The 25,538-nt window shown below is 36.2% G+C and overlaps 1 protein-coding gene across 5 annotated transcripts in view; it reads left to right on the forward strand.

Annotated features, from left to right (window-relative positions):
- Positions 1-25,538, forward strand: part of LOC111147539 (syntaxin binding protein 5) — a 177,691-nt gene that overhangs the window by 76,665 nt on the left and 75,488 nt on the right. For all 5 annotated transcript variants that reach the window (XM_022503622.1, XM_022503623.1, XM_022503625.1 and 2 more), the window contains exon 9: positions 8,880-8,958. In XM_022503622.1, coding sequence (XP_022359330.1) covers positions 8,880-8,958 — 79 coding nt within the window. The remainder of the gene's footprint in view (positions 1-8,879; positions 8,959-25,538) is intronic.

The raw sequence follows: 25,538 nt of genomic DNA on the forward strand, positions 1-25,538 counted from the left end.
TCCCAGTTTTTCACAAAGTATTCAGCCCTTCCAACATAATCAGTATTCACTTTATTTTCAGTTCTTGATCACTACAAGTTATGCTGTCATTACCATCTTGTACATATTTGATAGGCGTTGGTCCTTTTGTTTCTATGAAATAAATGCTTATGATTAGAATTGCTTTTCCTAAGAATTAGAGTTTTAAGTATGCCTGTTTTTAATTAATATTCTCAGACTACCTTCCGGAGAGATTGTATCCTATGCACATTTCTTTCTGTCATGTATGTGTACCTCTTTGGCAGTGATCCTGCCAGCAGTAGGTATTATAGCCCATTTTACTTTCTGTATTTTACTTTTTTTTTTTTTTTTTAAACTTCCTCTTTTCTCAAGGTTTCAGAGTCAACCAGAGAGGAGTGACTGGGGCTTTCTTCTTTCTCAGGTATTTTCTGGGCATGCACATGACCTTGCACATGTGTGCAACCTTTTAGTCCTGGAGTGTGCTGTTTTTCAGGATTTACTTTTAATTCTTGCTCAGGCTCTTATTTGACTCACCTAAAACCACAGCCTTAGGCAGTTGTGATATGCCAGCAGATTGCTGTTATTTCTGTGATGCCCTGGAAGTGTGAGGACTTCTATCCCTCTGAGCTGATGTCTGTTGCAAATGAAATTGCCAGGACACCCTGGGAATAGAGGTTTCTAGGGAACTGCGTTGGGACAGAATATTGATTGTGATCTTAGGGAAGCTGGTTTTAATGGAATTGCAAAAAAAAAAAAAAAAATTCACTGATTAGTTTGCTGATACTATTGGATTTTCACGTCTGCCTAGCCACCTAGCTGGGGAATGAGGAAGATGGGAATAACCCTTATCAGAATGTTCTAGCCCTCCCTGTCTTAACCAAGGTTTAGTCATTTCTATTGGGTAGACAAGGTTCCACTTGTTTTGTGGCTTCAGTTTATTTCCAGGGTTCTGAAGTGATTAACTTTAGTTGTGCTAGTATTTCAGTTTTTGTGGGAGAGGTCCTTTTGGGTTCACAGAGGTCCTTACTCTGTCATTCTGGAAGTCCCATTTCTTTTCCTAATTTTTTTCACTATTCATAGGTAGTGAGTCCACCGTGTAAAGTCAAGTCACTTTGTGCAAATCAAAGAAAAGTTGTTCGAACTCTGATTACATTGAATTTGTGAATTAATTTTAGAAGAATTGACATTTTAGGATTTGAAGTTTTCGCAACTGGAAACATGATTTTGATGACTTAAAGGTATACTTCTATGCAGTTTAACATTTTTCTAAGAATTCAGTCATAAATGACACGAGGAAAGATGTTTGTAACGTATGATGGATACAGTATTAAGCTTTGAATATAAAATTTATTTTTAAATGTAAAGAAGATAAAATACAAGCATAGGAAAAACATAAACTATTTTAAAAAGAAGACATACAGATGACCAGAAAGTTGAAGAATATTCTAGAGATTAAAACAATACAAATTAAAATTAGATACCCTTTCTGATCAAAAACAAACAAAAAAAATAGCATTGTTTGGGAAGAATGTGACAAACTGTGGTCTTTTTTTTTTTTAATTTTATTTTTTATAAACATATAATATGTTTTTATCCCCAGGGGTACAGGTCTGTGAATCGCCCGGTTTACCCACTTCATAGCACTCACCATAGCACATACCCTCCCCAATGTCCATAACCCCACCCTCCCTCTCAACCCCCCTCCCCCATCAACCCTCAGTTTGTTTTGTGAGATTAAGAGTCACTTATGGTTTGTCTCCCTCCCAATCCCATCTTGTTTCATTTACTCTTCTCCTACCCCCTTAACCCCCCATGTTGCATCTCCTCTCCCTCATATCAGGGAGATCATATGATAGTTGTCTTTCTCCGATTGACTTATTTCGCTAAGCATGATACCCTCTAGTTCCATCCACGTCGTCGCAAATGGCAAGATTTCATTTCTTTTGATGGCTGCATAGTATTCCATTGTGTATATATACCACATCTTCTTTATCCATTCGTCTGTTGATGGACATCTAGGTTCTTTCCATAGTTTGGCTATTGTAGACATTGCTGCTATAAACATTCGGGTGCACGTGCCCCTTCGGATCACTACGTTCGTATCTTTAGGGTAAATACCCAGCAGTGCAATTGCTGGGTCATAGGGTAGTTCTATTTTCAGCATTTTGAGGAACCTCCATGCTGTTTTCCAGAGTGGTTGCACCAGCTTGCATTCCCACCAACAGTGTAGGAGGGTTCCCCTTTCTCCGCATCCTCGCCAGCATCTGTCATTTCCTGACTTGTTAATTTTAGCCATTCTAACTGGTGTGAGGTGATATCTCATTGTGGTTTTGATTTGTATTTCCCTGATGCCAAGTGATATGGAGCACTTTTTCATGTGTCTGTTGGCCATCTGGATGTCTTCTTTGCAGAAATGTCTGTTCATGTCCTCTGCCCATTTCTTGATTGGATTATTTGTTCTTTGGGTGTTGAGTTTGCTAAGTTCTTTATAGATTTTGGACACTAGCCCTTTATCTGATATGTCATTTGCAAATATCTTCTCCCATTCTGTCAGTTGTCTTTTGGTTTCGTTAACTGTTTCCTTTGCTGTGCAAAAGCTTTTGATCTTGATAAAATCCCAATAGTTCATTTTTGCCCTTGCTTCCCTTGCCTTTGGTGATGTTCCTAGGAAGATGTTGCTGTGGCTGAGGTCGAAGAGGTTGCTGCCTGTGTTCTCCTCAAGGATTTTGATGGATTCCTTTCTCACATTGAGGTCCTTCATCCATTTTGAGTCTATTTTCGTGTGTGGTGTAAGGAAATGGTCCAATTTCATTTTTCTGCCTGTGGCTGTCCAGTTTTCCCAACACCATTTATTGAAGAGGCTGTCTTTGTTCCATTGGACATTCTTTCCTGCTTTGTTGAAGATTAGTTGACCATAGAGTTGAGGGTCTATTTCTGGGCTCTCTATTCTGTTCCATTGATCTATGTGTCTGTTTTTGTGCCAGTACCATGCTGTCTTGATGATGACAGCTTTGTAATAGAGCCTGAAGTCCGGAATTGTGATGCCACCAACTTTGGCTTTCTTTTTCGATATTCCTTTGGCTATTCGAGGTCTTTTCTGGTTCCATATAAATTTTAAGATTATTTGTTCCATTTCTTTGAAAAAAATGGATGGTACTTTGATAGGAATTGCATTAAATGTGTAGATTGCCTTAGGTAGCATAGACATTTTCACAATATTTATTCTTCCAATCCAGGAGCATGGAAAATTTTTCCATTTCTTTGTGTCTTCCTCAATTTCTTTCATGAGTACTTTATAGTTTTCTGTGTATAGATTCTTAGTCTCTTTGGTTAGGTTTATTCCTAGGTATCTTATAGTTTTGGGTGCAATTGTAAATGGGATGGACTCCTTAATTTCTCTTTCTTCTGTCTTGTTGTTGGTGTAGAGAAATGCAACTGATTTCTGTGCATTGATTTTATATCCTGACACTTTACTGAATTCCTGTACAAGTTCTAGCAGTTTTGGAGTGGAGTCTTTTGGGTTTTCCACATAGAGTATCATATCATCTGCGAAGAGTGATAGTTTGACTTCTTCTTTGCCGATTTGGATGCCTTTAATTTGCTTTTGTTGTCTGATTGCTGAGGCTAGGACTTCTAGTACCATGTTGAATAGCAGTGGTGATAACGGACATCCCTGCCGTGTTCCTGACCTTAGCGGAAAAGCTTTCAGTTTTTCTCCATTGAGAATGATATTTGCGGTGGGTTTGTCATAGATGGCTTTAATACTATTGAGGTATGTGCCCTCTATCCCTACACTTTGAAGAGTTTTGATCAGGAAGGGATGCTGTACTTTGTCAAATGCTTTCTCAGCATCTATTGAGAGTATCATATGGTTCTTGTTCTTTTATTTATGTGTTGTATCACATAGATTGATTTGCGGATGTTGAACCAACCTTGCAGCCCTGGAATAAATCCCACTTGGTCGTGGTGAATAATCCTTTTAATGTACTGTTGAATCCTATTGGCTAGTATTTTGGCGAGAATTTTTGCATCTGTGTTCATCAAGGATATTGGTCTGTAGTTCTCTTTTTTGATGGGATCCTTGTCTGGTTTTGGGATCAAGGTGATGCTGGCCTCATCAAATGAGTTTGGAAGTTTTCCTTCCATTTCTATTTTTTGGAACAGTTTCAGGAGAATAGGAATTAGTTCTTCTTTAAATGTTTGGTAGAATTCCCCCGGGAAGCCGTCTGGCCCTGGGCTTTTGTTTGTTTGGAGATTTTTGATGACTGTTTCAGTCTCCTTACTGGTTATGGGTCTGTTCAGGCTTTCTATTTCTTCCTGGTTCAGTTGTGGTAGTTTATATGTCTCTAGGAATGCATCCATTTCTTCCAGATTGTCAAATTTGTTGGCGTAGAGTTGCTCATAGTATGTTCTTATAATCGTCTGTATTTCTTTGGTGTTAGTTGTGATCTCTCCTCTTTCATTCATGATTTTATTTATTTGGGTCCTTTCTCTTTTCTTTTTGATAAGTCTGGCCAGGGGTTTATCAATCTTAATTCTTTCAAAGAACCAGCTCCTAGTTTCGTTGATTTGTTCTATTGTTTTTTTGGTTTCTATTTCATTGATTTCTGCTCTGATCTTTATGATTTCTCTTCTCCTGCTGGGTTTAGGCTTTCTTTCTTGTTCTTTCTCCAGCTCCTTTAGGTGTAGGGTTAGGTTGTGTACCTGAGACCTTTCTTATTTCTTGAGAAAGGCTTGTACCGCTATATATTTTCCTCTCAGGACTGCCTTTGTTGTGTCCCACAGATTTTGAACCGTTGTGTTTTCATTATCATTTGTTTCCATGAATTTTTTCAATTCTTCTTTAATTTCCTGGTTGACCCATTCATTCTTTAGAAGGATGCTGTTTAGTCTCCATGTATTTGGGTTCTTTTCAAATTTCCTCTTGTGATTGAGTTCTAGCTTCAGAGCATTGTGGTCTGAAAATATGCAGGGAATGATCCCAATCTTTTGATACCAGTTGAGACCTGATTTAGGACTGAGAATGTGATCTATTCTGGAGAGTGTTCCATGTGCACTAGAGAAGAATGTGTATTCTGTTGCTTTGGGATGAAATGTTCTGAATATATCTGTGATGTCCATCTGGTCCAGTGTGTCATTTAAGGCCTTTATTTCCTTGTTGATCTTTTGCTTGGATGATCTGTCCATTTCAGTGAGGGGAGTGTTAAAGTTCCCTACTATTATTGTATGATTGTTGGTGTGTTTCTTTGATTTTGTTATTAATTGGTTTATATAGTTGGCTGCTCCCACGTTAGGGGCATAGATATTTAAAATTGTTAGATCTTCTTGTTGGACAGATCCTTTGAGTATGATATAGTGTCCTTCCTCATCTCTTATTATAGTCTTTGGCTTAAAATCTAATTGCTCTGATATAAGGATTGCCACTCCTGCTTTCTTCTGATGTCCATTAGCATGGTAAATTCTTTTCCACCCCCTCACTTTAAATCTGGAGGTGTCTTTGGGTTTAAAATGAGTTTCTTGTAGGCAACATATAGCTGGGTTTTGTTTTTTTATCATTCTGATACCCTGTGTCTTTTGATTGGGGCATTTAGCCCATTAACATTCAGGGTAACTATTGAGAGATATGAATTTAGTGCCATTGTATTGCCTGTAAGGTGACTTTTATTGTATATTGTCTCTGTTCCTTTCTGATCTACTACTTTTAGGGTCTCTCTTTGCTTAGAGGACCCCTTTCAATATTTCCTGTAGAGCTGGTTTGGTGTTTGCAAATTCTCTCAGTTTTTGTTTGTCCTGGAAGCTTTTAATCTCTCCTTCTATTTTCAATGATAGCTTAGCTGGATATAGTATTCTTGGCTGCATGTTTTTCTCATTTAGTACTCTGAATATATCATGCCAGCTCTTTCTGGCCTGCCAGGTCTCTGTGGATAAGTCTGCTACCAATCTAATATTTTTACCATTGTATGTTACAGACTTCTTTTCCCGGGCTGCTTTCAGGATTTTTTCTTTGTCACTAAGACTTGTAAATTTTACTATTAGGTGACTGCATGTGGATCTATTCTTATTGATTTTGAGGGGGGTTCTCTGAACCTCTTGGATTTTGATGCTTGTTCCCTTTTCCATATTGGGGAAATTCTCTCCAATAATTCTCTCCAATATACCTTCTGCTCCCCTCTCTCTCTCTTCTTCTTCTGAAATCCCAATTATTCTAATGTTGTTTCGTCTTATGGTGTCACTTATCTCTCGAATTCTCCCCTCGTGGTCCAGCAGCTGTTTGTCCCTCTTTTGCTCAGCTTCTTTATTCTCTGTCATTTGGTCTTCTATATCACTAATTCTTTCTTCTGCCTCATTTATCCTAGCAGTGAGAGCCTCCATTTTTGATTGTACCTCATTAATAGCTTTTTTGATTTCAACTTGGTTAGATTTTAGTTCTTTTATTTCTCCAGAAAGGGCTTTTATAACTCCCAAGAGGGTTTCTCTAATATCTTCCATGCCTTTTTCGAGCCCGGCTAGAACCTTGAGACTCGTCATTCTGAACTCTAGATCTGACATATTACCAATGTCTGTATTGATTAGGTCCCTAGCCTTTTGTACTGCCTCTTGTTCTTTTTTTGTGGTGAATTTTTCCACCTTGTCATTTTGTCCAGATAAGAGTATATAAAGAAGCAAGTAAAATACTAAAAGGGTGGCAACAACCCCAGGAAAATATGCTTTAACCAAATCAGAAGAGATCCCAAATCGTGAGGGGGGAGAAAGGGGATAAAAAGAGGTTCAGAAAGGAAAAAAAAAAAAGAAACTAAAAAAGGAAAACGAATAAAAAAGAAAAAATATAAAAAGGAAAAAAAATACATATATATTAGATAAACTAGTTAAAAAACATTAAAAAAGAAAAGGGTAAAAGTTAAAAAAAATTTAGCAGAAGAAGAGAAAAAAATTGAAAAAGAAAAAAAAATTAAATTAACTGCAAGGCTAAAGAATCATGGGGAGAAAGCCATGAGTTCCGTGCTTTGGTTTCTCCTCCTCTGGAATTCCACTGCTCTCCTTGGTATTGAAACTGCACTCCTAGGTAGGTGAACTTGGTCCTGGCTGGGTTTCTTGTTGATCTTCTGGGGGAGGGGCCTGTTGTAGTGATTCTCAAGTGTCTTTGCCCCAGGCGGAATTGCACCGCCCTTACCAGGGGCTGGGCTGAGTAATCCGCTCAGGCTCGGGTTTGCTTTCGGGAGCTTTTGTTCCCTGAGCGCTTTCCGTGGAGTTCCGGAGGATGGGAATGAAGATGGCGGCCTTCCATTCTCCGGCCCGGAGGAGCCGAGAGCCCGGGGCCCCACTCTTCAGTGCGCCCTTAGAGAACAGCGCCCAATTACTCCTGTCACCCTGCCTCTGGCTGCGCTCCGAGCTGACCGAGCCTGCGACCAGTTCAAGGTAACCCCGAGCTTAGAGCTCACGCCTTGGCTCTGTCTCTGTAGCTGGCTTCCCCGTTCTAATACCTGTAAGCTCTGCGGCACTCAGACACCCCTGATCCTTCTGTGACCCTGCGGCTCCTGAGGCCACGCTGACACCCTCGTGGGCTTCACCCCGGTTAAGCCTCTGGAGTGATGTCCCTCAGCAGAACAGACTTTTAAAAGTCCTGATTTTGTGCTCCATTGCCCCGCCGCTTGCCGGGAGCCGGCCCCTCCCCTCACAGTCTATCTTCCCAGTTGCTTTGGATTCACTTCTCCTCCAGTCCTACCTATCAGAAAGTGGTTGGTTTTCTGTTTCTAGAATTGTTGTTCTTCTTCTTTTCGATCTGCCGTTGGATTTGTGGGTGTTTGCAATCTTTAGATAAGCTATCTAGCTAATCTCCGCTACCTGAAGTAGTCTCAGCCTGCTACTTCTCCGCCATCTTCCATTTACCTTGACAGACTGTGATCTTAAACAACTAATTGAAGTATGAATTGGTACAGTGTGTTTGGAATACAGTTTGACCCAGATACCCATTTTCCTAAAAATTAAGCCTAAGGAAAATCATTAATTTACTCACTTATTAGTTACTGAGCACCCACCGATATATGAAACAATACTTGTCACCAGGGATACATCAGCAGAAAGCGCACATACACTTAAAAAACGTTTGCTTTCACGGAATTTACATTCTTCTTGGTGAGTCAAACAGAAAACAATGAAATTTTAAACAAAAGTTTATTAGAATGAGCTATCTGTATTATGGGTGGTGTGGGGAAGCTGGGAAAGAAGTATTGGGATAGGGGCATGTGTCTAGGATCTCCGAAAATAAGATATTAATATTGAGAATGATCTCTAAAAATGAAGATATGTTTTATTTTCTTTATATTTTTCTGAGTTGTTCCTACAATGAACATGTCGGAAATAGCAGGAATCAAACTTTTTAAAAAAATAAGATATAGAGGTTGGTTTATTTTAGCGGTCTTTTTTGGACATTACAATAGATGGATTTTACTTTAGGAGAATACATATAAATGAAGTTATTAGCATAGGTTTTAATTTTGCAACTGTCACACTTGGGTGAAAACATGATTTAGATTTGTTTTTCTCAAATCTAGCTATTTTAAACTTGAATTCATTTAGAAAATTAAAATTCTGCTTGCTTATCTGCAATTAGAAACATTGGGAAGGCTATCAATATATTTTGCAAGAATTTTGTCACATAAATGTCATTATTAAATTACTCTTGCGTTTCAGCACTGAATTTCAAACAGTAGATTTACTTGGTTATTTTAAATATTTTATATTAAAATACTTCTTTTCAAAATCATTTTAAAATTTTTATGGTGTATTTCATTTTACTTTCATTTTATATATAAATTATCAATATAAGAATTTAGAATAACTTAGAATTCTAGAATTTAATGCAGGAAAATATATTTTAGGAAAACAATTAAAGGATGGGAAGAAGCCAGAACCCTGCAAACCTATCCTCAAGGTGGAATTCAAAACGACTAGATCTGGGTAAGATTTTACTTCATTGCCAATATTCATTGTATATAATTACTCAAATAGCACTAAGGGCTATTTTATCATTATGTTGTAAAGCCTACTTTAGAATTGTCTAGCTCAGTCTTAAAATTTTATGCATTCTTTATTTAACAAAAAAACTAAAATTGATAAGTTTAGGATAAAGTATTTCTTTGTATTCTCTTTGTCTTTACTAGTTTGTAACATATCTTGGAAACTTTGAATAATCTTTCTTGTCAAATGTTATACATTCTGTTAGTCTTCAGTAATGGTGTTTATTCACTACTGAAAATTGTGGAATAAGCAGTGAAAAATATTTAAAACTTAACCTATTTATGATATATATGTTAATTATGAAAGTTAGATGTATTCTTCAAAAATTAAATCTCATAAGAATATTTGACAATTACAAAAATACATACAGTTTAATATTAAAGGAAGTTTGTCAGTTTGCATTTTATATTTTTTATATGTACCAAATGTTTAAAAATACAATAAAGGAAAAAAAATTATAAATGTTTCTTTGAAAATGCCACATTCCATTAACCCCTAAAAAATGCCTTTTATTTGTGTTCTAGTTCCTGGGAAAAGTGTGTGGTTTTATTTAGTACAGCTGTGTAAGAGAGTGAATTTACTTAGTATATATACTGCATTGGTTCCCAGACTGTGGTCCTTGGCTAGCAGCATTAGCTGAGAACTTGTTAGAAATCAAAATCTCAGACTCTACTCCAGACCTTCTGAATCAGATACTCTACCTTTGGCTGGAGCCAACTGATCTGTGTTTTAATTAGACCCACAGGAGATTCTGATAAATGGAAGTTTAGAACCACTGATGTATGTTTTTATATAGTTTGTTTTGCTATAGTTATATAGCAGTTTATGACCACTGCTTGTTAAAACTGGCTTACTTCCCTTTGTAATTTGCCATTCTTCTAATCATAATCATTTCAGCCCTATTCTCATTTGAGAAAAATCAATAAGCTAAAGAATTGTTAAGATTGCTATTATTTGTCCTTGATCCTCATTAGCCTTCTTCTGGGATTCAAAAGATGTACTGTGTTCCAAAAAGAGGTTGAATGAACTCCAAAAGGAGTGCCATCTGTTTAATTGACTGTGGCACCCTCACTGTGAGACCTTTGGCATAGAGTTACTTGATGTCTTTGTGCTTCAGTTTTGTCAGTTATGACATGAATATGATAATATGTCCGAAGGTCATTGTGACGACTTAAGTAAGACAGTCATATATTGAAAATATTTTGCAGAGTGTCTGGTACATAATAAAGTTTCCATCAGTAGTTGCTCTTACTGTTTCTAGGAAAATTCCTACTACCAATTGATTTTTTTTTTTTTTTTGGCCATAATTTGTTGTATGGCAAAGGAATGTAAGTAGGAAAAGCAATGACAGCCAAGAAAAAAAAAATGTGTGTGGGGAGAACCAGAAAAAAACCTGTTTCTAGTTTATAATGAAGCATCAAATGAATTGTCTAAACATTTAAATTAACAGTGCTTATTGTCTTCTGAATTATCTGTTCATTTTAACAAATACTGATTGGCAACAAAGATAAAAGTCCAGGGAAGTTCTTTATTTTCTTTCCCCTCTCTGTGATTTACCTATTCCTGGTTTTGATTCTTATAAATGGTAATACTTATGTTTTCAGTTTCTTCAGGATGGCAGCAATATTTTTTCTTCCATAAGATCAGACATGAAAAAAAGAAGTCTAGCTCTTTTGCATGCATTTGAAGATACTTTTGTGTGTGTGTGTGTGTGTGTGTGTGTGTGTGTGTGTGTGTGTAGATACTTTTAAATAGATCAATAGGATCACTCTCTGAGAACATTCTTCACCAGCTTTCCAATTTCTTTTTCATCTGGGTTAGGACATGCAATAAATTAAAAGGTTCTTCTTTCATCAGGGCCTTTTTCCTTGTGACTGTTCCCTAGAATTCCAATGTGTAGCCAATGTTGAGAACTACTGCGTCTCTCATTGCACCTATAGCAGAATCACCCTCTATTAAATAAGTTAGTCATCTCTCACCTTTTCCTATTCCTAGCAAGTGTCTTGAGTAGGTGCCAGCTAAAGGGATTCAGGTTGGCAGCAGGGAACATTGGCAAATTGCCAGATTTGCCTTCCTTCCATCCTCAAGATCTTCTGTGTTTTCTTTTCTTTTTCTTTCTTTTTTTTTTTTTTAAACCAAGAAATCATTCTAGGCAGAAAGATTCCCTTTCATCCTTTATAGCTTAGCAATAATATCACTGCTTTGAGGATGTTTTGGCCATGGTACCTAGGTTGGGTCCTCAGTAATACAGTCTGAAAGTATGCTATGTGTTTCCTTTCTAGAATTTGTACTTGTCACTAATAATGAAATTATTTGTTAAATGTATGCCTTCCCCTTTAAATATTAGCTCAGTGAAAGCATGGGACACATCTGTCTCACTTCTACTTGTCCTTGCGTAGTGTTACTGAATATAAGGAAGAAGAACATAAGCTGGTGTTTAGAAAAGTGTAACCATGAAGAATTAGCTGTTATAGGTTAACGATAACATAATTAACTCTGAGGGAAAGGTACACACTGACAAAAAATGGAATCGAGATTTGTGTCTTTTATTTTCTAGTAAATAAAAGCATGTATTACATTGGGAGAGACCAGATTTTTCCTTTACATAGTGAATAGTAACAATATAATTAATACAGCATTTTAAAAGCACTTTTATTAAAGATAGAGAACTATTCTTCATATGGCCAGTTCTTAGTAAAAAGTCAAAAGTTAAATGTTAAGTCAGTTCTATTGAAGTTGGTTTTTTGAAAAACTGGTGTGACCCAAGTGTGAAGTGCTACAGCCAGTGGTGCTTGAGCAAAGTGACTAAGAGTGAACTCTGGAGCTGGCCCACCTGGGACTGATCCTTCTTCAACTACCTGCTCATTGTGCCATCTTGGGCAAATCGACTGAGCTTTCTGTGTGTGTTTCTTTATCTGTAAGATGGGAATAATAATAATAATAATAATAGTATCTACCTCAAAGAGTAATTAAGAAGATTAAGCAAATACATGAAGCACTTGGAACATATACTCTTTCATCCAGTTGTCTCACATATCACTAGTCTCAAAACAGCATTTGATAACTCCTGACAAACGTCAGCTTTTCCCTGGTTTTCCTTTCACAGAGTTAATGTGCACATTGCAAGGTTGACAAGACTATAACTGCACTATAACAAGACTATAACTACAGAACTAATATTCTTCTGTAGATTGAGAATTCTCTTGTTCTGTGACTTAGTGCAACATTTATTTATTTATTTGACACACAATGTTACATTAGTTTTGGTAGTACAAATGCAACAATTCTGTGCTTTGTGCTATGCTTACCACAGTTGTCACTACCGTCTGTCACCACACAACACTATTATAGTACCATTGACTGTATTCCATATGCAGTATCTTTCATCCCTGTGACTTATTCATTCTATCACTGGAAGTCTGTAATGCCCGCTCCCTTGACCCATTTTAGCTGTTCCCTCACCCCTGATACTTTGTTTGTTTTTAAATAGTAGATAGTGGTCATCTGTAAGTGGGTTGTGAAAATATTTTTGTTGGTTGTGACATCAGTTTTTAACTTCTAGACTAGAATAAGAAATAGAGTACACTGCACATTTTAAGGTTAAATACTGGTTCATGAAATTTGTCCAGTTGTATGTACTAATATATCCGTATACTGTATCATGAAGTAAAGTATACTTCTTACTATGAGTCATAGTTATCTTATTTGAGAGCCCCTGATTTAGTGAAAAAAACTGAGTTTGGGTTCTCAGACTTAGGTTCAAATCCCAGTTCTGCCACTCACAACGGCTCTATTGTCTTTGGCAAGTTGCTTAACATCACTGAACCTCTGTCCTTACCTCAGTGAAATAGGGATGGTAATTTCCACTTAATAAAATTGTTGTAAAGACTTGAAAGAAAAATATAATGTGTTTGGCATGTGGTAGATGTTTGGTAAATTGTAGTCCTTTTTCCCTCTACTTCTACCTTTTCATTTCACTGTTAGACTACATAGGAAGTTATAGGCAGGGCCAAATTTTCAACAAGAATCAACTCAGGAAAGGTTCAAGTTTTCAAACAGGTATTCACTTGAACTCCTTAGAGTTTTACACAATGAGCATTAGAAGTTAGTCTCTCTCTTTCTTTTTTTTTCCCCCCCAATTTTACTCATTTACGAGAACACATGAGCAGAGAAGGGGCAGAGGTAGAGGGAGAAAAAAAAATTCTTTTTAAAGATTTTATCTATTTAACACAGAGAGATTACAAGTAGGCAGAGAGGCAGGCGGGGGGCGGGGGAAGCAGACTCCGTGCTGAGCAGAGATCCTGATATGGGGCTCGATCCCAGGACCCTGAGATCATGACCTGAGCTGAAGGCAGAGGCTTAACCCTCTGAGCCACCCAGGCTCCCCTAGAGGGAGAAAATCTTAAGCGGTCTCTGCACTGAGAAGAGAGCCCTACATGGGGCTTGACTCCACAGCCCTGAGATCATGATCTGAGCCAAAACCAAGAGTCAGACACTCAACTGACTGAGCCATCCAGGCACTCCGGAAGTTAGTGTCTTTTAAGAAATGGGCTACCATTCAAAGAATTACCAGTTTTGGGGGGAGCATCTATGTTTGGGAACCTAAAATTGAATGTTATCACAGTTAAAAATGTCAGTTTAGTCACATTTGGAGAACCATGTCTAAGAATTAATTTACTCCCTTTCCTTATAACACATACTATGGCAAACTATTTGTGTATAGGGCCAGAGAATAAATATTTCAGGCTTTGCAAGCTGTTCTGGTCTCAACTGGCAGCTATCCAGTTCTGCTATTGTAGCCCAGAAGCAGCCATAGACAACTCATAAATGAAAGAATACAAGTGCGTTCTAATAAAACCTTCTTTATAGACACTGAAATCTGAATTTCCTTTAATTTTCATGTATTATGAAATATTCTTTTGTGTATTTTTTTCAACTATTTAAAAATGTAAAAATCATTTTTAGTTTGCAGGCCATACCATACAAAAACAGGCAACGGGCCCTAGTTTGCTGACTCCACCCACCCCGGCCTGATATGCACACATGTACATGCACGATATATCTGTTTATCTGTAAACAAATTTGAGCCCCCCCCCAATGTGGTACCTGAATTTGTTTTCAACTAGTTTAGTAGATGATTTTTTAAATTTCATATGTACACTAAAAGCTGTAGGTGGATTGCCTATATAAGAATATGAAAAAAACACAGAGGCACCTGGATGGCTCAGTCAGCTAAGTGTCTGACTCTTGATTTTGGCTCAGGTCATGATCCTTAGGGTTGTGAGGTTGAGCCCCACCCACGTTGGGTTTCTTGCAGGGTGATTCTCTCTCTTTCTGTCCCCCCCCCCCCCCGCTCCTCCCCTGCTGGCACACACAACATGTGCGCACACTCTCGCACTCTCTCTCTCAAAAAAAATTTTCTTTTGAAAAAACAAAAACAGACTAATAAAAACTCAGGATACATTTATAATACTCTAGTTCTAAAAATATCTAAAAGTTTATTTCAGTAACATCCACAAACTTGGTACCAGTGAGTTTTCCCAACTGCTACTAGAAGTGTATCCATTGAGAGAACCCTAACTTTCTGAAGCCCCAAAACAAACTCCCTCATGCAAAAAGATTTTTTCCCCCAGAACACAGGCTTGCTCTCAGTTTTTCTTTCTCAGCTCTAGATTTTTCTTAAATAACTGTGTCTATGCAATAATCCATAGTAACACTTATGCTGTGCTTACTATTTGCCAGACACTATTCTAAGTGCTTTATACATCTTAATTTATTTAATCTTAGCAAGCATTCTATGACGCAAGTATTATTACCTTTGGTTTATAGATGAGGAAACTGAAACGAAGACATTGAGTAACTTGCCCAAAGTCATACAAGCCATAAGTGGAAGACCCCAGATTTAATTAAGTCTGTACTCTTACTTTACTTCCTTTTTAATGAAACCTACTCTCTGTTCATATTAACCACCAAGCCCCAAGATCATATAATACCTGCAGATCTCCCAGCAGCAATTGCTCTGCTAACCTATCTGATAAAACTCTGATGAAGAAACTCACCAGTTTAGTCACAGATATGTTGACCATTGAGAATAATATTTTAGAATCTAGTATCTACATCAATAAATGGGTTTATATTGTCATTTTCTATCATGCATGGAGCTTTCTCTTTTTATTTTCTTGGCACCAGTGTATTAGAGTCAACAAATGTTCCATCTTCATTCTCTTTCCATCCCAGTTGATGGTAAGCCATAGCAACCAGAAGAGACTCATTCAGATAGCATGCCCACTTTCAGAAACAGAAGTAGTTCCCTTTTGTATTGTCTTAACAATTCTCATAGCCTTACTTGAGATGAAACTAGCTTCTTGTCTTTGGAGCTCAAGACTTACTTAGATGGCTTGGCTTCCAAGCACCAAGAAGAAAAAACTAGATGAACAACATTTGTTATTGGACTTTTATTAGCCAGGTATTCTGCTATGCAGTTTGAATGCATTACCTTCCATAATTCTAACAACACTTTGAAATAGGCACCTTTATCATCTGTATTTACAGATATAAATAATAAGTTTTGGCTTAAGTTAACTTGTCCTACAAAGTAGCAGAGCTGGAATTTGAGCTCAGGTTGACTCCAGAGATAGAGTTGTTTATCAGTATACTGAACACTTCCACAAGTTAAGATGGATTAGGATAGAATTGTCCTAATGATTCAGAGATCACTTGGTTTGCCAAGAACTGATTTTTTATTTTATTTTTTAAGTAATCTCTACACCCAATATAGGGCTTAAGCTCATAACCCTGAGATCAAGAGTTGCATGTTCTACCAAATGAGCCAGCCAGGTGCCCCCAAGATTTCTTTTTTAAATTTGCTAGTTTATCAGATCATCTTCCTTAATTTAACATTAAATCCTACTCAGTATTAGTAATCATATTAATGTGAACTAAGAGGAGATCTGTTTGTGTCTGTCTAATAGGGTGGATAACTTGATGTAAGTAACCTTAGCTACTCAGAGGACTAGAGAGCTTCATAGATCACTTCCAGACTACAAATTCTAATTTGACAAAGTCCGGGTTTGGGTTTTATGGTATCCCCTTGTGGTCATGGCATTTGATCTTAACACTGTTTAGGAAAAATCCATAAGTCGATTTATAATTAATTGTATCTAATGAGAGAAGATATCTTTGAGCCCACAGATTTAAAATTTCATATTTCTCAGCAGATAATGTTTCCTTTTCTCTTGTTACTTTTCCCATGTTGGTGAGAGAGTTTCAATCTTAGGTTGACTAATTCTCATTTTGTCACTATCCTCAAAGGCATTCTTATGACCTACCCCAGATTTATCTGTATTATCTTCAGTCTCTAAAAACATGAACACTTTCTCCTAGCCTTAATCTCCAGACCTCTTACCTAACTAAAATAAATTACCATTCACTTTCTTAATTTTAAGATAATATTTGACTTATGTTCCCTAACACTGTAATTGTATAATCCCACATAGCTAGACAGCAAAGACTACTAGATTAATGGCTCTATCTTCTGATATTAGAATACCTTATTTAGCAGCTGTATGGAGATTGGGGTTTGTCTGTGGCTTTTATGAATTTAAAGCACTAAGATCCCTCTGTTTTTAAGTTTTTCACTAAATTAATTTTTTTTAAAGATTTATTTATTAGAGCACAAGTGAGAGGTGGAGGGAGAGGGAGAAGCAGACTCCCTGATGAGCAGAGAGCCCCACGTGGGGCTCGATCCCAGGACCTTGAGATCATGACCTGAGTGGAAGGCAGAGGTTTAACTGACTGAGCCACCCAGGTGCTCCCTTAAATTGGTTTTTAACTCATTGTTAAGTTAAAACTGATATGACTTACTAAGTCTGCTGATAAATGCATTTTGTGATACATTTGTATATCACTGGCAAGTTTTATTTGGTAACTATGTTTGAAAATAAACCTGTATTAAGTCCTTGAGGTACATTTAACCAGTGGTGGTTGCTGAAATGAAGGTGAAGAAAAAGGTATAAGACAAAGGAGTGCATTCAGAATGGTTCCGACAGCTCAGAACCCTTTATACAACTGACACTCTCAGCACTGGTATTTTATTTTGAAAAACACAAAAGTGAAGATGTAGAAAAAGGAGGACTAGTAGATTTTGAACAGAAAAACAAAAACAAAAATAAAACATTCCCAGAACACATCTTGAAGTGTTTGTAGGAGAGAGTAAGTAAGTAAGCCTTGTTTGCTGCTATAGAAAGATAGGTTAGAATGATAACAGAAGGAAGATCAGAGGATACTCATTGTAAGAGGAATTAATTTGTAAGAATATTTTATTAGCCTTGTTTCAAACATGAGCCAGGATGTAGGAACATTAAAAGAAGGAAAAAGAGATGGGTGGATTAATAGAAAATGATGGTTTACTTATTTATTTTTTTTAAATACTGCTTTAGAACATGTGTTTAGTGTATTCAACAGTAGATAAAAATAGCATTTACATTTCATCAGGAAGAGTAAGACACAATTTTGTTTTCATTGTAACTTGGGGAAGACCTCCATATGACAAATGGCAGAAAAGAAAGAACTGTTGGAATAGATGATGCTGAAAATGAAAAGGAAATAATTTGGGCAGAAAGTTTTAGAGTGAATTTCTCAGGATTAATTCAAAGTACAGGTGAAGAAGATAATTTTCTTTCTGAATACTAAAAGCATTGTTACATGATTATATGATCTGGATTCTTCTGAAAAAAATTTTTGGCTACAGAACTAAAAGTCTTAGGATTAAGGTAAGTTTTGGGTTCTGAAAAGGAACCCCGAAATCAGTAAAGTAGATGATGAGTAAAAAGTGCAGTAATAGAGGGGTGGGGTATGCTGGCCAAAGGATGGAGTGAAGCTGGAGGAATCAAATGATGGAAGATAAGACTTTTGGGCCCCTTCTGTGGGGACCAACACAGTTAAGCACTTGGTAAACACTTGCCGAATGGATGAATCATAGTAATATTCCAACTTATTTTGTGTAGCAATTCTTGAGTTGCCTAGAAAGCAGATAATTCTTCAGCATAAGCTACATTTTTATATTACATTGTAATTCCAAAAGTAACAGTCATAGATAAGGAAATGATGTTAAAAATTGGCAAACTATTTCCATGGTATTTCATAGGAAAAATGTGGGTTTTTTCAAAAGTGTAATTAGTCACAATCGTTAATATTAATTTCATTTTTTTAAAGATTTTATTTTAAGTAACCTCTATGCCGAACTTGGGGCTTGAGCTCACCACCCTGAGATCAAGAGTCATGGAGGGCACGTATTGCATGGAGCACTGGGTGTGGTACATAAACAATGAATTTTGGAACACTGAAAAGAAATAAAATAAAATAAAATGAAAATAAATAGGTAAATAAAATGAAAATGCCCTTACATTGTTTGGGTAACAAAATTACAGTTGCCCCCCCCCAAAAAAAAGTCACGTGATCTTCCAACTGAGCGATCCAGGCACCCCTGTTAATTTCATTTTTAACCAGTATTATCTTCTTCTCTAGACTGTTTTTAGAAGTACCTAAGTTTGTTTCTTTGTTATTATAACATTAAATAAAATCTTCACAAAAGAAACATATTACCTATAATTTCACTACTCGAAACAAATTTTTTTCTTCTGTTCATTTTCCCTCAGTCTTTTTTCAGATACATACACATTTTCACTTAATTATATTCTTAGAGCATATTCAGTCTGGTGAATTTTTTTTCCTACTTAACATGTCTAAAATATTACTAGTTTTTATCTATTCCTTAAAATAATTTTAAAGCTTATGTGCTTTACACAGACATTCTTCCCTTTGGCTGAATATTTAGTTTTTGATATTATAATCACGTTTTTCATATTACAGATAAAAATATAGTAGTGAACAGATTCTCTTTTTTGATGTTATAGTTAATTCAACAGATTTTTTTTTAACAATTGTACTGTTTCTTTACAGTAAATTTCCAATGGTGAAATTTTGAGGATAAAAGATTTTTATGAATCTTGACAAGTTCCCACATTGCTTCTTGAAAGTATCATACTGTGTGCACTTCAAAGACTTAGTATAAACTGTAACAGTTTCATCAGTCTCATCAATGGGAGATGTTTTTGTTTTAGTAATTTCCTTACCTTAAAAATAAGCATTTATACTTTGGAATCATCTTATATTTTGTCACCACAGTGTGAACTCCTAAATGACTACTGTTATAATAGAAAAGGCAACCTGCTCTGATAATAGGGACCTGAAGTTAAATTTGTTTCCGTCTGCATAGTAAGTGTGTTTCATAAAAATTTTACAACTTAGTTTTTTGCAAGCAGTCATCCAGCTCAGCTTTTATGTTTTGGCAGGGACCAAAATTACTTATATGTTTATCCATGCCCCTGTATCTAGAAATAGATGAATTTAACAAAGTTGGCATATTAATGGCTGATACTCGTTTGGTAACACATCTTCCATTTCTGAAATCCTAAAATAGAATTTTTAAAACCTTATAGTTATTTTTTTTTAGTCTAGTAGTTTTTGATGTGTATTATTTATAAGAAGGCACAGCTTCATTTCAAATCTAATTGTTTCCAAAATTATCTCTTACTTGTTAAGGATATTCAGATAGTCCTTTCTTACACTTCATTCTTTTACACTTTCTTACACTTTTTTCTACTGCTGAAGTTCATTAGCTTTCCTATGGTTTCTTCTTTTAGAGCCATCCCTTCTTCATCATCTAAATTGGTTCTCTGTTGCATCCATAAAGCTTTATGGCTTGTTGAAACTAATTTAAGGGTAGGTTTCCATCATTATTCATCCTAATCTGCTTTTTTTTTTCCATCTCTAAAATGCATCCACTAATGATCTGTGCATGGACTAAATATCTTAGTGATGGTTCACTAATTGTTCTAGTCCTGGGCTGCTTATAATATATATTGATATCAGCTTATATGCTTTAGGTTATGTTGATCAAGGGGACAGGGATCAAATCCATGTAAGACCTTGTCTGCAGTAAATGATTTTTTTTTAAAGATTTTATTTATTTATTTGACAGGCAGAGATCACAAGTAGGCAGAGAGGCAGGCAGAGGGAGAGGGGGAGACAGGCTCCCCGATGACCAGAGAGCCCGATGCAGGGCTTGATCCCAGGACCCTGAGACCATGACCTGAGCCGAAGGCAGAGGCTTTAACCCACTAAGCCACCCAGGTGCCCCTGATTTTGAAAACTGTGCAGTGTTCTTTCAGAGATAAGCTTTGAAATCATACTTGTAACACTATGAACTTCATGTATAGTTCATGTAATTACAAATATTCTGCATGACAAAGACTTAATTGAAGGTTTTAGATTTCTTTTTGAAAAAATGCCTAATTGTTACAAAAATTCTTTCATTTGAATTGATACTAGAAAAAAAAAGTTATGGACTAATACAGATTGCTGTAGGGCCATGTAAATTTCATGCATCCTAACCATACTGGATCATGAAACTATAATACATCGAAACCCCAAAGCATAATTTTTCTGGAATTTTTATGGTTAGGTTAATTCTACCAAATTCTGTACCTTTATCTCATTGACTTATCATGTTGATGCTTAAGTTTATTTTGCTTTCCAGTTTAATGTCAGCACCAGAATGGATGCTTTGCCCTGGAAAGCACAGGTAGAGAAGAGCTGTGTTGCCATAGACATGACAACTTCATTATAATAGCTTTTGTTATGACTGTCAGCCTTTACTGGTCACAAGAGAATATTATAATTCTTCTAAATTTATTAAGATTCATGAAATGTTCAGTTTATAGAGGCACTTAAGCTTCTGACTTCAAGGTTGGGAAGATGTTCTAAGAATTTTTTTTCTTTTTCTTAAGTGAGGACTGTAGAATTCATGGAGTCTTTTTCTGTCTTATCTCCAAGTTGAGTCTTGCCAGCCACTCATTTACATGAATTTCACATATTAGAGGACATGTTATTTAGCACGTTATTGCTATGTAACCCCTGAGTTCTTATAGTTTGACTGGTAATGAGAAATCATAAAGACTTCAGTGAATCTTCATCATTGTATTAATGGTCAAAAGACCATAATTTAGAGAAGAATGCCATTTTATTTCTTTGTATGGTACTAATAGAGTCCCTGTTAATAAACTTAAGCTTACTTATTATTACCTTTATTATAACACCCTTTTATATTATTATATAATCTCTTAATAATTACAATCAATTGTTTTAACTTGTATTAAAATGAAAGCCTGTCATTATTGCCAATTTTCTTTTGTGTGGGCTTAATTTTTATGTGTATACTATCAGTCCCTAAACTGGTCTCAGGACTCTTTACACTCAGTTATTGAGAACCCCAAACATCATCTACTTTAAGTGGGTTTTAACTATTGATATTTACCCTACTAGAAATAAAGTTTAGAATTAAAAAAATACTTATTAATTCATTTAAAAATAATAACACCTGGGTGCCTGGGTGGCTCAGTGGGTTAAAGCCTCTGCCTTCGGCTCAGGTCATGATCTCAGGGTTCTGGGATCGAGTCCCGCATCGGGCTCTCTGCTCAGCAGGGAGCCTGTTTCCTCCTCTCTCTCTGCCTGCCTCTCTGCCTACTTGTGATCTTTCTCTGTCAAATAACTAAATAATATCTTAAAAAAAAACTAACTAAAAACATCTTTATAAAAAAATAATAACCCCTTGCATGTTAAGATAAGTAAAACATTTTAAAATAACTCCTTCTAAAAATGTACTAGAATTGTTTATTTTGGAAATTTCTTTCAAGTGTAGTGTAATAGACTACAGCTAAAATCTCAGATCTGCTTCTACAGTTGGTCTTTTATGATAATGTTCTTCTAATTGAGGCATACAAAGAAAATCCAGGTGTACACAGGTATGTAGTTTGACTTTTAAAATAATGGTAAATATTCTTTGCCACTACACCCAAACTTGACAAGTAGTAGATTCTTAAACATTGGTTGTAGTGGGAGATCTGAATTGCTTATTGGTAAAATTTTTTACTCTCTCCCATGAAAATTCTTTGGTCTTTCAGCACTTGCAGTGACTCTTTCACTCTTGCATGCTTTTGTAACATCATGGCACTGGTAAATAGGAAAATACTGATTGACTCTTTGATATCTTCTAGTATTGAGGCATTTCATTATATATCTTTAAATTGCTGATATCACCACTGATCTCCTGAGGAAAATCTTGAAGTATTGGGAAACTGTGAAATTCATGGCAGATAGAAATTCCCAAACTCTTGATTTTTACTTGGAAGCCCAGATTTTATCATCGTAAACAAATAATGTCAGTTGCTTTTCCTAAAATAAGATTCACTTCATTCATTTTTGGGAAGATTACTGTCAGTTACCCAAACCTAAATTATAGTTTGTTAGTCATCCTGTAAGCAAAAATAATAGATAGTTTAGCTCACAACTCTGACAACTGCACAAGTGCTTTTCTGGAAATAACTGTCCAATTCGATGTACAGAAGTGCTTTGTGTATATTTTTATTTCCCTAACACAACATTAGAAAGACATATTAAGGGTCAGTATTTAAAATTAGTCATCTTGGGGCGCCTGGGTGGCTCAGTGGGTTAAGCCACTGCCTTTGGCTCAGGTCATGATCCCAGTGTCCTGGGATCGAGTCCCACATCGGGCTCTCTGCTCAGCAGGGAGCCTGCTTCCCTCTCTCTCTCTCTCTGCCTGCCTCTGTCTACTGTGATCTCTCTCTGTCAAATAAATAAATAAAATCTTTAAAAAAAAAATTAGTCATCTTACTACTTCATCAAAGACCTTTGGAAGTGGAAGGGGAAAAATCCTTTTAACGTGAAGCAATGAGGAATAAAATGAGTAGTCTAGGTTGGTGCCATGGCTTTGGTTCATGCTGAGATACCAGGAGTTGAATCCACCTACTATTACTTTTGTGCCATCAGTGTAAAAATCACCACAGTGAAAAGGCCAGTAGTGTCTTAATACCATAATGAAGTGGTTTTACCCTCGACCTTTTGAAAAGGATCCTGGAAACCCTTAGGGGTTCACAGACCACATTCTCAGTATCACTCTTGTATACTTCATGGCAATTTATGGAAGTGTTTGGAGATTCCACATTTTTGATAACTAAAAGGATATGTATTAAGTCTGATTACTATAACTTTTCATGAAAATTATATCAATAAAATAAACATAACAATATTAAAATCTTAATTTTATGCAAATACTGCAATATACAAATCTACTAAATCTGTACCATTGTTAAATTGCTCATTTAGACAAAAACTTGTCTAAATCATGTTCCTTTATTTTTTCCCCCTAAACTTCTATCTTTTTATCTATATTAGCAAAGGAGAATATTAGGGTTAGTCACTAGTGAAACATAGCTTTGAGGTGGCTACTCTGGTTCTCAGAGAGTCCTCTTAAAATTGGCAGAGGTACAGATCTGAACTAGAAGGACACTGGAATATTATCATCATGGTGCTAGTAAAGTAATAGTCACTTCCTGAGAATGCATTTCGTACTGGTCACTGTAATAAGCCATGTATATGCAATGTCACTTTATCTTTATAATAACTCTATGAGGTGTATGTTACAGAAGAGAAAACTGAGGCTCAGATAATTAAAATAAGTTGTTCAATCCTCATAGGTACAAAGTAATAGAGCTAGGATCTGAACATAGATGTCTTCTCCCATACTTGGGTTATGACCCATTGTGCTTCTCTGCATTCAGTTCCTTATCATAATGGTTTATTCTTATGCTACCTTGTTATTTTCACGTTTACTCAAAAAGGTCCCTGGTGAAAACTTGTCGTAACTAAGCAGTAGTTCTCTTATCAAATAGTTGTTTTAAAGAATTCCATGGCTTCTGAATTAACTTCAGAGTGTGAGGGAGTTTGGCACCTTGCAGTGAGGTCTTCAGTGACACCCTCACATATCTCCCTGGTCATGATAGGGTAAGTCAAAGCAGTATCCTCAGAAGGCTCAATTTTTTGTTTTCTAGACTAGTGCTACTCCAAGTATGGTGCATGAATGGTTCCAGTCGGCTAACTCTCTGAGACAAAATACAGAAATCAAAAGTAAGAGTATGGAAACTTGAATATCATTTGATATTACCACAACGTCAGTGGACACATTTAGTTGTTTTTCTTACAAAACAAAGATTTTCAATGAATTAGATTTTTTTAAATAGTTCTTAACCACAGACAGTTTAAGAAGCATTGTTTGAAACTGTAGCATTCCATGATTAAAAAAGTGCTTTTAATTTGTCTCCTATCGAGTCCCACATCGGGCTCTCTGCTCAGCAGGGAGCCTGCCTCCTCCTCCTTTCTCTTTCTGCCTACTTGTGATCTGTCAAATAAAAAAAAAAAAAAAAAAATCTTTAATTTGTCTCCTATATTTTAAGTTTTCTTTTTTGCTTTTCAGCCCTTAAAAATTCATTTTTTGAAACCCTCGTTTTTGATTATTTCATTTTGATATGATACTTCAAAAAACTTAGCCTTTAGCTTTTATGTGAAAAGTAAGCAATTTGACAACAAATATGAGATCATAGTTGCATAGATTTTTCTTAAAACTATTCAAATTAGATAATCATAATTTGGAATCAGAATTTGAACTGAGAATCTTAGAAATTTGATGTACGGTCTCATAAAAAGACATATATTCATTCAATAAAAAGCTAAGCACTGGGGGGCGCCTTGGCAGCTCAGTTGGTCAAGCAGCTGATTCTTGATTTCAGCTCAGGTCATGATCTCAGGTGTTGTGAGATCAAGTCCCGTGTTGGTACTGGGTGTGGAGCCTACTTAAGATTTCCTCTCTTATGCTTCCTCTGCTCCTCACCACCCCCAAATAAAGTTGAGCACTGAGGTTAGAGTAGTAAAGAGAAGATAACTGTTAGCTTTCAAGAGCCAAGGTATAATTCTGTTCACCAAATTTATAGTTAAGTGTTTCCTTTGAAATAGAAGGGCACATCTGCATTTGATGAAAGTTGGAGAATTTAATAAGTTTAGTAATGTAAATTAAGGACATATGAGAGAATTTGGAGCTTAAATTCCAATTTTAAAAATACATAGAAGTAGTGAATAATAACAGGTGGCAGTACTAATTATGCAGAAAGAGTATCAGAACAGCACAACAGTTACATTTCAAACGACTTTAGGCAGTGTCTATTACCAAATTTGGCCAAATATTACCAAATCCTACAGCATTTCTGACTGTAAGTCCTAGTATTAGTGACCATCTGAGTGATGGGTTTAGTGGTATTTAAATATGTATTTGTTAAACACTTTTTGGGATCCCTAGCTAGGGCCTGGGGATGCAGAGGTAATTATACCCTCTGTTTCCTAAAGGAGCTCACAATACAAAGGGAAACTAGATAAACATAATGACAATTCAGTGTGGTAAATGCTGAGAAGAAGTAGGCACAGGATTCTAGGAACACAGAAAGGGAACCAAGCACAATCAGGGTGGATGGATCAGGGAAGGTTTTTTTGAGGAGATAGTAATTAGACTGAGTTTTAGAATGCTAAAGTCAAACAGAAAATGAGGGGAAGTA

This window comes from Enhydra lutris, unplaced genomic scaffold, assembly GCF_002288905.1.
Source record: "Enhydra lutris kenyoni isolate GAN:26980312 unplaced genomic scaffold, ASM228890v2 scaffoldscaffold17, whole genome shotgun sequence".
In the NCBI taxonomy this organism is placed as follows: Eukaryota; Metazoa; Chordata; class Mammalia; order Carnivora; family Mustelidae; genus Enhydra; species Enhydra lutris.